The sequence below is a fragment of the Penicillium atrosanguineum genome (genome assembly GCF_028827265.1).
Source record: "Penicillium atrosanguineum strain IBT 20685 chromosome Unknown utg000008l_segment0_segment0, whole genome shotgun sequence".
Lineage (NCBI taxonomy): Eukaryota > Fungi > Ascomycota > Eurotiomycetes > Eurotiales > Aspergillaceae > Penicillium > Penicillium atrosanguineum.
Genome location: NW_026623140.1, coordinates 1,487,242 through 1,501,943, shown reverse-complemented (window position 1 = coordinate 1,501,943; position 14,702 = coordinate 1,487,242). Strand labels below are relative to the sequence as shown.

General features: G+C 52.4%; 4 protein-coding genes across 4 annotated transcripts; 2 read left to right on the top strand and 2 right to left on the bottom strand.

The window, feature by feature from the left end:
* Positions 1-274: 274 nt before the first annotated feature.
* On the top strand, positions 275-1,530 carry N7443_010069 (uncharacterized protein; the record flags this gene model as incomplete). Its single annotated transcript, XM_056890125.1, has 3 exons — positions 275-335; positions 392-734; positions 810-1,530. 3 exons carry the CDS (start codon positions 275-277, stop codon positions 1,528-1,530), a joined length of 1,125 nt encoding a protein of 374 aa, XP_056736616.1.
* Positions 1,531-3,222: 1,692 nt separating this feature from the next.
* Positions 3,223-4,607, bottom strand: png1 (peptide-N4-(N-acetyl-beta-glucosaminyl)asparagine amidase; the record flags this gene model as incomplete). Its single annotated transcript, XM_056890124.1, has 2 exons — positions 3,223-4,027; positions 4,090-4,607. 2 exons carry the CDS (start codon positions 4,605-4,607, stop codon positions 3,223-3,225), a joined length of 1,323 nt encoding a protein of 440 aa, XP_056736615.1.
* A 3,576-nt stretch (positions 4,608-8,183) lies between these two features.
* On the top strand, positions 8,184-11,001 carry N7443_010067 (trehalose-6-phosphate synthase; the record flags this gene model as incomplete). The annotated part of the gene is made up of 3 exons (XM_056890123.1): positions 8,184-8,206; positions 8,260-9,580; positions 9,634-11,001. 3 exons carry the CDS (start codon positions 8,184-8,186, stop codon positions 10,999-11,001), a joined length of 2,712 nt encoding a protein of 903 aa, XP_056736614.1.
* A 664-nt stretch (positions 11,002-11,665) lies between these two features.
* Positions 11,666-14,110, bottom strand: N7443_010066 (uncharacterized protein; the record flags this gene model as incomplete). The annotated part of the gene is made up of 6 exons (XM_056890122.1): positions 11,666-12,296; positions 12,347-13,430; positions 13,491-13,727; positions 13,777-13,879; positions 13,935-13,950; positions 14,007-14,110. The coding sequence occupies 6 exons, from the start codon at positions 14,108-14,110 to the stop codon at positions 11,666-11,668; spliced, it is 2,175 nt and encodes a 724-aa protein (XP_056736613.1).
* Between the last annotated feature and the right edge of the window lie 592 nt (positions 14,111-14,702).

Here is a 14,702-nt window from a genome sequence, read left to right as displayed (position 1 = left end):
ATGTCAACATGTCAACATGTCGAACTGTGAAATTGCAAGTGAAACCGAGTCAGTCGAATGATCGGACTCCGGAAGGAAGTGGGACCGGATGTGTTGTCTCCGCAATCTCCTTATCTTAGATCTATCACACCGACTTCTTCATGGCTTTGGCTTGCTCTCTGGTTTGGATTGAATGGAATTGTCCTCCGTTCCTGTTTCTCTCCCCAGTTCTTGGTATCGCCACTTTCTCGTATAAAGCAAAAGACCCGCATTCACTGCCGTCACTAAATAAACAATGACCCGCATAAGGCAGGGTGTCTTCTCCTGGGAGGACGTGCTCGTCCAACGATACCAGAGTAAGTGGGAGCTCTCACAATCTACTGACAAACTCAATTCCAACTCACGCCAACAGGCAACAAGCCCCCTGTCCTCCCACGTCGCCGCCACACTCTCTCAGTATGGCAACCACAGCCCCAGTGCTATCTACTATCCCGTCTATCCCCCGAGCTTCGTCTCATGATCTGGGAATACGTCCTCGGCAGCCAACGGCTACATATAATCCAGCGCAGCGGTCAAAAGCTGGGACACATGGTCTGTCCGCTCAGCGAGAACCGAACACCAGATAAGACACGGCGCAGAGTCCACGGCAACTTCTGTGAGATTTGTACCGGGGCTGGAATCGCGCAACCTGTCAAAGAAGGCGATCTGCGTCGGACGGATATCCTGCTAGGCCTCGCTTTAACCAGTCGGCAAATGTAAGCCAATTCTGTTCAGCGCACCGGCATAAGCAGTGGCCCTGGCACTGGCACAGCTAACAAAGATCCTATTAGATACGACGAATCAATCCACCTCCTCTATACACTCAATACCTTCGAATTTAGCAACCCCTGGACCCTGCCATATCTCCGCCCAACTCTCCCTCCAGATACCTGGGAATGTATCCGCAACGTCGAGCTCCGCTGGTCATTTCCCGGCCACTGGCTTCCAAGCAAAGATCCCGTGCGCGCAGTCTACGTCTCAGCAGGACGCGTGCAGTGGCTGGAAACATGTCGCATGCTGAATAATCTCCCTGCACTGCAATCATTCGTGTTGGTACTCGGTAGTAGCTGGTTCTGCGAGCCCGTGGAGAAATTGCCTTTATTTCTCGAGCCGCTGCGTGGATTGCGTGTGAATTGCCCGCGCGGACTCGTCCGACGGACCGTGGGGCTCGATCCGGAGTTGTGGGAGGTTAGTTCGGATGAGGAGTCTGCCTCGAGTTTTGGATCTGGATCTGGACCCAGTTCAAGTTCTTCCAGCTTCGGCTCGACGTCAAGTGCAGGCGCGAGTCCATTTTCGAGTCCGAGGCCGGTCTTTTCTTCTCGAACAAGCTCTTGTCCTCAGTTTACGACGGGGAAGCTTCCTGAGGAGAGTTCACTCCCGGTTAAGGAAGACCCGGCGCTGGCGTCATGGGAACTCAGATTGCAGGGCCAGTCATATTACGTGAACGAGCTGGGGAAGGTCGGTGAGGATTTGCAGCGGAGGGGGATCGACTGTTGCATCACGACTGCGTGAGGAGAAGATGCATACGCAAGATATTCGTCACTCGGAGGCGGCCGAATGACTCCTTTCGCCCTCGTGCGTATGTGCGTATGATGAGGGGGGAGTGCATCAACAGTCGACATTACCATGCACTAATTGCATTGTGCATATTGCATATCGCATCCCGGAGACAATCAGAGGTAAAACGGGGTTGGGTCCACCTACGGAGCAAGAACCTCAGCACTGGACCCTCGCCTAGGCTAGAGCAATCTAGAGTGCAGAATCAATCAAGCCAAGACCCATAATCCCACCACGGGCGGAATCAAACACTAGCGTTACAATGCCGACCACCGCGGAATTCTCAGACCTAGATTCTTGAATCCTGTGTTTACATAAGCACATTTTACCCTCGCATCGATCCTGCAGGATCCAGTTAACACAGCCAACGAGATGGCTCAGACTGCACATCATCGAGATAACCACCTCAGCATTCGCGTACGCTACATAACCCCTCTTGTCTATCATCGAGTCTGTTACGCGGTGTACGTAGATACCGATCTCCCACATCAAGATTGTCATCGCCCCCTTTTATAGTGGGTGAGACCCTGGACCCACTGGGATCCATGGCTCTCTAAAAATACCCGGGCCCTGAGAATGGGGTCCGTGCAGGCCTGGCCCTACGCCCTACGTCTCCACTAGGCTGAATGTCGAAGGTTATCTGCGATTGCATTTGTGATTACCGCCAGGTATGTAGGTATACTGCAGTGAAGTAGTAGCCGGTAACTATGTGGCAAGTAGATGATCACTGCAGGCCAGAACACGTAGGCGGGTTACCTCCAGGGCTCCACGGTGCTCCACTCTGGGCTGGAGGCGCTAGCACAGCCATCGCGGGGGATGATCGCACATCACAATCAAACGGGTATTTTTCGGGGGTACTAGGTCGAAATTGGGTTGCTACTTTACTTTACTCGCTTAGTGAAGAGTCCAGAGTGAAGGGATTGTTCAAGATCATTAATAATTGGTATTGAATAGGGTTGGAAGAAGTATTGAAAAAGAAAAAAAAAAGATTGAGAAGTCGTTGGCCCCATATTTCGGAGAGTTGCGATCGATAGAATGGAAAATGGCTGAAAACCGTGTCTCGTAGTAAAAAAAATGTGCCGTCAGGCTGATATCAAGCAATATTATAAATCATCACCACTGGCGCCGTATAGAACCATGCCCAAGCCAAATGACATAATGCGAAGGTGTAGAATCCGATTAAAATCGATTTTCCAAGCAAGGCGCTGAAACTGCTCTTGCTGTATCGTGTAGTATCACAATGAGAGTTTGAGATGAAAAGGTAATGAAAATAGAGGTATCGTGTCGAGAATTCGGTCGGTCGTATCGAAGGGGTGATCAATGATCAGTGTGGGCCACCGCGTTCGGTTCCGCCAGCTTTGCTGGTGTGGGTCGAACAGGGGCGTGTTCCGAATTCACCGTCGCTGGCGCGCTCTGGTGTGACCAGGACGGGAGAGCCGGTACACTAATGGACGCTAGAATTTCCAGCGTCGCGAGTGCATGTGACCTGGACTCGGGTCGGAGGCGACTTTGAACCGCAATAATTCAGTCGGGAGGCGCCCGGTCCTCTTTTCAGCGCAGGGCTGGAGGATCAACGAGTCGCTCGGGGGTTCGACAGAGGGAACCAAAGAGGTTTTTGGAAGTAAGAGAATGTGTCATTATGAGGATTTACCTCCTGCCGCCAGACCGATCATGGCCTGAGTGACCGTGGCGTGCGTTGGCCCGCTGGGCCGCGGCCTCCTGCATAGCATCGGCGTGCTTCTGCTCGTCGGGACGACCGACGAGGCTGCGAGGTAAGAGGTTGTTGATCTCGGCAGCGAGAGCAGAAGCAGTGTAGCCTCGAAGCTCCCTCTCCTCGCGCTCGTCCTCCTTGACAAGGCGGGGGATATCAGTCTTGCCCATGTTCTCACGGCGCTTTCGGCGAATCTCGTGGATGGACCAGAGAACAACTTCTTCGGGCGCACGATTGCGCGGGCTGCCATGCTTAGGGAAATTGCGAACGTAGCGGCGGGTCACGTCGGTCGCACCATCAATCGAGAAGGCGATGCAGTAGGAAATCTTTCGGTTCCAACCTTCGGCGTAGAGACGGGGCTGGTCCCAGGCCTCCTCACAGGCATCAACGTGCACCCATCGCTTCTGGTGTTCAGAGTACACCTCAGTCCAGACGTAGTCCTCGGAGTTCCAGACCCAGCGAACGCGGGCTCCGACCGCACGACAGAGCATGCTGAAGCAGTTGGCCCATTCGCCAACACGGCCTCGTCGCGACCGCAGCAGTTGCCAGACATCGGAATAGCGAGGGAATCGTTCGTAGGCACCGCAGCCTTGTCCGGAGCAACGGTACAGCTCGACCCTAGTGGCGCCACGAGCGGCCTCTTCGGCACTCGGGGGCGTCATGCCCTGGGCGATGGTCGGCATGCAGCACTGTCCGCATGGGGGGTTGTTGACGAATTGGAAGAAGGATCGCTTGAACCACCTGGCAAACAAGGGATGTTAGTAACGCTGCGAATTCGGGGTCCACCAATGGTCTCGACCAACCTCAACAATGCCCGAATAACACAATCCTGATAGCCCCATTCCGGCTTTCCGCCCACGCTGGCGGCCTGTGTCTGCATAATCTGGCTCTCCTCCTCGGCTTCCGAGTACAGGCGATCCAAAGGAATGACGGTCAAGGCCTCATCGAGTAGACCGGGGTTTTCGTATTTGGTCGGTGTCACAGACAAGCTCTTAAGAAGATTAAAGAATTTGAGCGAAGCGGGATCCTGAGGAGGCGAAGGCATAATGGGCAGGCCTCGGATGGCGGGTGAAGATGTCGGTTTGGGCGGCGAGGCTGGGCGGGAATCGGCGCCAAACGAGGGCGGAGGCGGAGGCGCTCTGGACGGGGGCGGGATCGATCCGGAGCGAGGAGTAGGTGACTGAGAGGCGCGCGATCGGTGGTGTTCTTGGAGCTGATTGAAGCGTTTAGTGCGCATCAACTGTTCGAAATCACGAGTAAGTGTCGAAGCGTCGTAGTTGGCATGGGACTGGGCCCGATGCTGAGGTCTGCCGTCCGCCATGTCGAAAAGGTCAACCTCGGCGGCAGACTAGTCGAAAGGACTCCAGATTGAGTGGGTGGAAAGGACGCTGAGAAGCTGGGGAAGAGAAGAGAGGGAAAGGGGAGAAGGTAAAGGTAGAGAGATAGATGGAAGGGGAGAGCTGCGTACGGTGTATTACGAGCGTCGTCAGCGTCTGGCCCCAATCACGGGCCCCGCGCCCAAGCCGCGTGTGCGAAACGGAGCCAAGAAAAAGACCCTTTTTTTCCGTAATTTTCCCTTCCCTTGCACACGTAATGACTTGCTGGCCACGCATGGGGTTGTGGCCATCTTACGCTTGGTGTGTGGTCTTTCTTTTTTCTTTTCGCATTTTGGTCTCTCTTCCTTCTTCTCTTTTCTCATTTTTATAGTTTCTTTCCTATAGTCTCTTTTCTATAGTCTCTCTCTCGTCTCTAGTCTCTGGTCTCTCGTGGTTTACGTATTCGTATATCGACCTAGGTAGGCGATTATAGGAACGGTCCGAAGACCCTGAGTGTATAGCGTCATGGAGAACAGTGAAGATCTCTCTGATCGTCCCGTGTTCGACGTGTACCCTATAACGCGTTCGATCCCAAAGGGGAAGACTGGCCTCCAGTATTCAGCAACCGGTGGCGGAGACGCGCAAGCGTCCGTCTTGGCAAAAGGCGCGATCGGGCTAGAGCCTCTGCCTGACCCACCATACTATACCTATTACAGACACGCTGACACGGTCCTGCGATCAAGACTTCCCGATTCCCATCCAAGACTCCCGTGGACCCTGGCAGGGGGCTTGGCATTCCCTCCAGAATGTTGACTGCCTGGTATGCTTCCTATTCCTCCTGTTCCTGTCGATCGAGATGCAACCACGCTGTTTTTAAACTTTGGATGTCTCGAATTCTTGACCGTTCTTCACTATCATCTATTACCTATTATCTATGGTCTATGGTCTATTGTCTTCTAGGTACGCGTGGTTCTTCCCCTATCCTATCTAACGACAGCACTAAATAGAGGGTGTACGCACTCTCCCAGTGGCTTACCAATCACCGTTCGAGAAAATGCTCCGGTCAAGAGACCCTGAAAAAAATAAAAATAAAAAATAAAAAACCGGATCGGTTCCATCAAACTGTCGCTAGATTCGCAATCTTGCGCTTCGTTCCGACAATTCCACCGAACATACGTACTGTATTTTTGGTGGCCCGCAAAATGTATTGTGATAGCAAGATACTACTGAGTATAGCTTCGGATCACCTGATCGTGGTACATATTCCTTCAGTTTGACTAAACCGTACGGTCAGTCAGCCTGCAGCTTACCTCTACACCACCATGACGCGTATCCCCTTAGCCCGTTAGTCCCGTTTGGGCAGTTGGTGCCTTCGTGCCTGACTCGGTCACTTGGAAAATACCCTGGCGTTTCCACACAGCCTCAATCCTAGCCTCTCCTCCGTGGCTATGCTGGGGCGTGACTCGTTATATCATAGGTAGAATCCGTTGATTTCGATCATTCAGTACGGTTTGTTTGGCTTTATTTTTTTTGGTTGTTTCGAAGCTATTCACACTCTGTAAGCCGGGATAAAATTACGGGACCGATGGCGCAGCCGCCAACTCATTTCACGCAAAACGCCGGGCTGTTTCTGCGGGCCATTCCTGCCGTTCACCCTTTCAGCCTCTTGACCCCAATCCATGACGCGAGCAGCACTTCAATAGTAGGTCGCTAGCGGATTCGTCAACCACGCAAAACGCCCATTCTTCACAGCATACGAGTCAGCGGCAGATTTGAATTCTACGGCTCGTCTTGCCGAGCAAGTGAACCAATTGAACGGATTGAATGCTTCTCCCCACGCCAAGAGCCAAGAGCCTTCATAGTGCGCACTGGCCAAAGCAATGCAAGAAGCTAAGCTAAGAAGCTAAGGACACTGCTTATCCTACTCTTGACGTACCATACCTTCATATCTTAATCCTCGCGTCCCCAAGCCTTTTTGCTCCGTGTCCCAAGCATAATCTCTTGGCAAGACTCTCCCCAACATCCGCACTCGAGCTGATCACAAAAACAAAAGCTGGGCATTGCGACCACACCGGCGGGGCCTCTCCTTGGAGCTGCTTTTGCCATCAGCCAAGACATACATCCACGCAATCTAGAGGAGATGATGCGCAGAATCAGTGGCACCGGTGCAAATCCTTGGTCACATCCCGTGCTGGATCTTCGATGATCAACGTACACTGTCGTCGCTTCAGCACACTATCGTCGCTTCAGCACACTATCATCCAGAGAAAGGCCAGGTGACGAGCGACCTGACGTAGGAGATTGCTCACTCATGTCTGACTCAAACACATTCGGAAGTTTTTCATTTTAAGCGGTCCACCATCGCACACGCTACCGCACGTTAGCTCTGTACTTCCGCGTCACCCTCTCCGCGGAGCCCGTTGACTTACGTTGGCCCGATTTGACACCCTTTTTCAGATGGATTTTCCTTGCTGGATCAGAGTTTGTGCATTGCAGAGCTTTTCACGACTCCACGCAACTCGCGATCTGCGATGATGTTTTACGGGTCTGTTATCCTGGCAAGGGGGAGTCATATTTGTTGCGTGGCATTCATTTCTTCCCGTGTAGACTTACGAGTCTTTTCGGTGCTCGGTCCTCTTCGGAACGTCTGCCGAACGCTAACATCGAGCCTGAGCAGAAGCGAAGCTATTCCGACTACCTTTTGGGAATGGTCGCTTACTAGTCATCCGGCTTTCTACCAACTACTGGTCTGAGCTGCTTGGGGATGCACTAAAATGCAATGCACAGATACGCAAATCCACTCTATGCGACGGCAAACTCCATATATTTTCAGCCGCTGTGTTGCCCATTTTCGTTGTTCTGCTTTCGGGCCATCTTCCGGGTGTCTGCGAGCTAACGTTAGCCTCTCCGAGCGTTCTATTTTAACATCCTCGCTGTAGATTAAATGGAACTATAACGTACTATTGATCGAGCACTCTATTCAAGCACTCTGTCTAAACGGACCGCCTGATATAAGAGAGGAAAGAAAAATAAATAGAAACCCCCCCCCCCCCTCTTCACAGATATTCACCGCCCAACATCGGAGCCGAGTCGCGCGGGAATTTCTAGAATATAAGCTCGAGCTTTGAGCCAGGAAGCCCATGAATCATCTATGCAAGTTATGCAGAGGGCACAGGGGTCACAGGCTGGGAAGAAGACATAGGCTAAATCCAGCTGTGACTATGAGGCCTTTGATGAAAATCCAACCCGACTACCCTGGAACACCAATAAAATAACCAAAGAACATGAATCCCCAGCATCCGAAAAAATGGTCTAGAGAGGTCCATGGATGCGAGAGACCGTTCGCGGCTATAGCAGGGTGAGGTATAATATCCCTGCGCAACGTCGGGTAGACAACGTCTAAGCTCGGAGCTTCCAGTATACCAATACAACCTTGGAACTGTGACCTCGGGCAAGCCTGAACCCCCTCAGCTGACCACCTGCACATTTCAAAAAGCTTCAACTTCCAAACTCATCCTTCATTTCCATCATGGCTGTACTCTGCCAGTAACCTTGACGTCGCAAACTACCTGTCCGCCGCGATGACGGTCTTCCTGGCTTCTCTGTAAGCACCGTGAATACCCGAAGCCCCAATCACAACCAACTAACAACCACCAGTTTTCTCCCATATACCATCGACTTCAAGACAGCTGGTCAGAAACCTGGGCGTCGCAGGTCTTCACCCACCTATGCTGTCGATGGATCCGGGTCCGGTCCCATTGTCGGGCGTCTGCCTCGCCCGCGATCCACCAGTCTTGAATTGACTCCGGGTGCCACGACAGAAGATGAGAAGATTTTCAAAGCCTACGCCTCGCAATCAGCAGGTGAAATTCCCAGTACCGATGATCCCAAAGGGCCCAGTCCCAATGAACCTCGCGCCATGCCCTGGGGCAAAAGTCGCAAGTTCAACCAGCCCCGGTCCAAGGCAACCACTCATCCAGAGCCGTCGATTCTCAGTCGTCCAGGCTCGCGACAGGGATCCAAGGACTCTTTCTTGGGTGGGGCGCCGGATCGACTGGGCCTCATGCCCCAAGGAAGTCCCCGGGCACTGCTTTCAGCTGTGGACTGGGTCGTCAAAGCTGCTGAACAGGGCCATGGCGGGCTTCAAAATGCCATTCATGCTGCGGAGGAGGCGGGTATTTTGCAGAAGAAGATGTGGGTAGGGACGTTGGGTATGCCAACAGACTCTCTAACAGAGAGGACTCGAGATCTCATCGATGATACTCTTCGCGACGACTACGAGTCCTTGACTGTGTTTGTTGGGGACAGCGAATTCGAAGGCCATTATGCCCACTTCTGCCGCTCAGTGCTCTGGCCTGCCCTACACTATCAAATGCAGGAGACTCCCCGACACACAGAGTATGACGATTACTCCTGGAAGCAGTATCTCAAAGTCAATGAGGCATTCGCCGACGCCATCGCTACACATTGGAAACCCGGCGACTGTATCTGGGTTCATGACTATCATCTCCTTGCCCTGCCTACACTTCTGAGAAGGAGACTACCTCAAGCAGAGATCGGATTCTTCCTGCATACCGCGTTCCCTTCTTCGGAGATTTTTCGCTGTTTGAATCCTCGAGAGGCTTTACTGGATGGTCTTCTAGGTGCAGATTTGATCGGATTCCAGACAGAAGAATATTGTCACCATTTTCTTCAGTCCTGCAGTCGGCTTCGCAGACTCGAAGTCTCAGTCGATGGTGTTCAAGTCAATGATCGTTTCGTTCATGTTAAGAACTATCCCCTTGGAATCGACTACAAGTCTCTCAACGTGCTGCGTCAGTCAGCCGAGGTCAAAGATTGGATCTCCAATATATCTGAAAGATACCAGGGCAAACACTTGATTGTGGCTAGAGATCGGCTTGATACACCGGGTGGTATCAAGCAGAAGCTTCTGGCATATGAGGTTTTCCTGGAAAGCTATCCGAAGTGGAGACAGAATGTACGTGGACAGGCAGCTCGTGTCAGGGATGCAGATATACTAATCAGTTCCAGGTCGTCCTCGTCCAAGTTGCATCATCGAGGTCAGAGATTCCAGAGCTAGAAGCTCAAGTGTCGAAGATCGCCATGAGGATCAACTCTGTTTATTCGACTCTCACCCACTCACCCTTAGTCCTACTGCAGCAGGATATCAGCTATTCCCAATTTCTCGCCCTGTTGAGCGTCGCCGAGGTTTTTATGGCCACAAACCTCCGCGAGGGTATGAACCTGACCAGTCACGACTTCATCCACTGTCAAGATGGTGAGCTTGCCACCCAGCAGTACGGCTCACTCATTCTGAGTGAGTTCACGGGTAGTGCACGCATTTTCCATGGCCATCCACTCCTCGTCAATCCATGGGACTATAAAAAATGCGCGGATGCAATCAACATGGCTCTCGAAATGCCGACAAAGCAAAAGAAGTGCAACTGGGAGTTCCTCCTTGCCCGTAAATCCCCCCATACCGCACTGGCTTGGTACTCGTCTCTCCAGTCCGCCCTCCACGAAGCTCACAGCATGCAGCAGTCCCGCGACATGCACACAATCTCACCAGTAGACACAGACGCTCTAAAAGAGGCCTACAACGCCTCACGAAGCCGTCTCCTCTTCCTCGAAGACGGTGCAACATTCAGCCAGGCACCATTTCCCTCTCCTACAGCAACTGACACTCTCCAAACCCTAGCCACCGACCCCAAAAACACAATCTTCTTAACCAGCAACCACAGTCCCGACCAACTCACCACTCTCACGACATCCCTACCCTCCGCAATCGGCTTCATTGCCGAAAATGGCTGCTTCATCAAACCATCCAACGGCACCTGGACACCCCTCGTCGATGTCGACGACACCCGCAACTGGCGCGCTGGCATCAGAAAGGTTATAGAATATTTCCACGAACGCACAGAGGGCAGCACAATCTCCGAACGCCGCTGTTCACTAACTTTTCACTACGACGCAGCCCTTGACGCCGACACAGCCGCGCACCAAGCCTCGGAACTGGCTGATCAAATTAACGGCGCCCGAGGCAGCGAGGCTATTCGCGTTGTTCGAGATGCTACAGCTGTCAGCGTTGAGCCTTTGCATGTCTCTAAGGCTACGGCTGCGGCGAAGATCATTGATATGGCGGAGAAGTATCCGGATTTTGTCTTTGTGGCGGGTGGTGCAAGGGGCGATGAAGCCTTGTTTCGCTGGGCTAATCGGTTGAATTTGCCGAGGAGTGAGAAGGTTGAGCTTGTTGCTGTTACGACCATTACGGCTGGGAAACATGCTACTGAGGCTAAGGCGAGATTGCCGGCTGGGGTTTCGTTGCTGGAGCTGTTGGGTCTTCTTGTGCCTGTGCCGGTCAAGAAATGTCTAGATGAGGGTGAGGTGCTGACGGAGTAGATTGAGCGTTTGATGGTGGTGTGTTGTGGATGTTTTCTTTTTCTCCTTTACTGACGCTCTCTACTATGTTGACTCGGCAGTCTACTTATGACCGAGAAGAAGACACCTCATGACGCGGAATGAGGTATAACGTGAACACGATACACTTATGCTTACAGATTTTTTTTATTTTAGTATTAGATAGTTAATATTTCAAGGTTATTCTTATTGAATCCATTCGAGTGTTTTATTTTCTTTGCATTGCCTTCTCAACTCGGCTTCTTACTGCAACAATCTACCCCGTGTCTGGAATTACATCACTCATCCACCAAACATGCTGAGGAGTATTCCTCAAACTTAAGAATGAACAGATAAACGAAATCCGACAAGAACATGTCAAACAACCAGATACATACGCGCCGCATTCAAGCAACCGGGGCATCAGGTCCGCCGGGGCAAATATCTCAGCAAACGAACCCATGCGAGATGCATTGCAAATACAATTCAGAATACAGAAAAGAGTTCCATTCCAGAGCCGTGGGAATTGTAAAAAAGAGGAAAAGAAAAACATGAATCGTGAAAAGTCCGTGGCCGCAAATGGCTACCTTGCGGCCTGTGTTGAATCCAGGGATCATGGACCGGGGGAGAAATATCAATGAGATAAGAGGAAAGGAGATAGATACCCTTATGTGCTAGCGCCTGCATTGCCGTCTTTTGAAGGCGGGATGTCGGTGCTGGCTGAGATGAGGGTTGGTGCGATCCGGCGTTTCTTTGGTTGCTGGCCAATGGTTTCTTGGCCTTTGCTTTCTTCTTTTTCGGATTCGCTGGTGGTTCGCGTGTCGCGTTTGCCAAGGACACTAACGGTTGTATTTGCGCCGCTTTGTGATGGTGTTGGCAAGGGGGTTTGTGGTGGTGTGGTGAGTGGGAGGGCGGAAGGCTGCGCGGAGTGTGCTGCTGTAACCAGAGGTACGGAACCGAGAGTCGGGGTGGGGTTGTTCACGACGCCTTGCTGGCTTGACGATTGGGTCATGACAGAGGAGGCAGAGTTGGAGCGGGCTGGACTTGCCGGCGGTCCGTGGGGTGTGCTGGATGCTGGACCCCCGCTGCTTGCTGGACCATGACTCGACTTGACGGGGGATGGGGAAACCTGTGTTGGAGTTGGGAGAGGAGTGGCGATTGACGAAGTGACCGCGTTGGCCGCGTTGGCAGGTCCAGTCGGTCCAGTGTAGATTTGTCCCAGCTCGCCTGGTGCGAACGAGAGCGTAGAGCAGAATCCGTCTGAAGAGCTCATGACCAATGTCAAGCCATCGTTGGACCTATGGAAATGGGTTAGAAAGGATTGGATTTGTTTAAATAGAGACCTTACCAAGACAAGTCCGTGAATGTAGCGAAATGCAAGTTGCTCACAACACATAGAGGGGTCTGTTGCTGTGTGTCATAGACAAGTACGGCATCCTGCGTAGCCACCCCATAGACAACTCGGTAAGGAAGCGCGAAAATTGGTGGTGTTGAGCTCTGCGCTTCGCTATCAAGAGTCTTCGGGGATGCTTGAGGCTTTGAAGTGTCCCCTTGAGTGGAAAGCGGTGGATCCATATGTGGCTGGCTTGTAGCCGATGTATTTGACACAACCGGGTCCGGCAAAGGAGGGAACATCTCCCCAGCAGACGATGTATCAAGAGTGATGTTTTTCGCGGGCTGAAAACTCTGTTTGAGCGTGTAGAATATCGGAGAGCACTTGACAGCCACTGATGGTTTCTTGTGACCGGGAAGGTGGGAGATTGGCGGTTTGTTGAAGCCCGCTCGAGTATACACGTAGACCGTGTTGATAATATCGTCCGTGGTTTTTGAAGAATCAGTAGCAGAAACACAGGTGGTCTTGTATTGACCGGCAGGCGTAAATAAAAGACTTCCGTCCGGTGCAAACGTCAGTCTTCGGAAGAAGGATGTGAAGGTCTCGTTAGCATAGATGCTGGCATTTTTCACTCCCAGACCACCAAGAATGCTCGGTGAAGAAACCTCTAAAGGCTTCACTGCGGGTAATGGCAATGATGGAGCAGGCGACGCAGAGCGTCGAATAGATGGCGACGAGCCGAACGACGAGCGCCGACTGTGAGAGACAGGAGGAGGGTCCATTGGCAGATTGGATGCCATTGGTGTACCCGGAGTTGAAGGGGCAGGTGAGGCAATTGCAATTGAATTGCTTGTGCTCGGTGGAGGTCTGCTGGTGGGTTCTGGGGGAGCGGGACTACTCGAGGCTATGCGTTTCGCAGGCAGATCCATCTTGAGAACTTTGCCATGCGGCGTCAAGGTGAATTGGCCATCCTTGGTCTTCAAACTATAGATGTGAACCGATCGATCCGACGACTGAGTCGCGACAAACTCATTGAGCGGATCCCACGCGACGCCTTGGACATAGTGAGAATGCTCTGCGATCTGCCGCACCATTTGTCCTACGGAACCGATTGTCAGCTACTATAACGCGAGCGGTGTGTTTTTTGAAGTAAACCAACCGGTTTGAGCATTGTAGATCCGCGCGATGTTGTCCATGCTCCCTGTCATGATAAAGACACCATCGGGAGACCAGGCCAAGTCGTAGATCTCTGCACCGGACGAGCGGCACATGTGCTTCACGCGCCAGGTCTCCTGGTCGTCCGACCGGTCCTCTCCCAGGCCGGGTTGTGTTTGCAGCTCCGATGGTACCCAAAGCAGGACGTTGCCGTCGTCTCCGGCAGATGCAAGCATCTCGCCTGCACCAAGTCAGCTCGTTATCTGCGCTCCATCGGACGGAGGTCATACCTTTCGGACAGAATCTGACCACATTGACGGCCTGTGTATGCTTCACCAATGTGCTCAGGTAGTTAACCTTGCGATCTTCGCCGGTAGACTCGACTCGCCATAGCTGTAGGGTGTCAGACGGGGGATTCTTAGGTAGGACGATAGGGGCGGAGACATACTCGGACGTTGTTATCACTAGCAGACAGATGTTAGTAGAGAGTACTCTCAGGCTTAACGGTGTCACCACTCACTTTCCAGCCGTTGCTAGGCGTCCCTTGCCATTCGGGTCGAAATGCACAGAGTAGATGGGGGCATTGTCGTTATGCCATGAGATAAGCAGCGGCGAGGCCTTCATTTTGAGCTCCGCAGCTCCGTGGGCCGATCCCTAGGACCACTCTTTCAGGAGAAATGTGTATGGGCTGGATTCCACGGTGGTCTTCGCAGGATCGAAGGTGCCTTCCGTTTCGGTGGGTTGATGAGAATGGTCTGTGGGGGTGAGAATGGAAAGGGAGCGACGAGAGAGGAAGAGGGAAGGAAGGACAGAATGTTCAACGGCGGCAATGAGGGGAGGATAGAAAAGCAAGAGTAGGGTGAAGTGATGATGCTTCGAGTTGTTTGCGCGGGAACGCGACCGAGACACGATGAGACCCGATTAGATACGACCACTGACCGTTGCCCGATTTCTACTCCGAGTCGGCGATGGATGGAGTAGCCTAGAAGGGTTCCCAGATCTCTTGTACTCGACCAATCTTCTTTTCTCCCTTTGTGTTCAATGCTCAATGTTTCTCTCGGGTTCTTTTTCTTTGGTGGCAGGACCGAGGCTTCAGATGGGCTTCCGTGTATTCTTCGCATTCCTTCTCAACCTCTTCCTAGGTCCGCGGGGAAATCGACGTCTTTCGAGACATCGCGAGACATCGTTCGTTTCTATCTATCCCCGTATGCAGCTC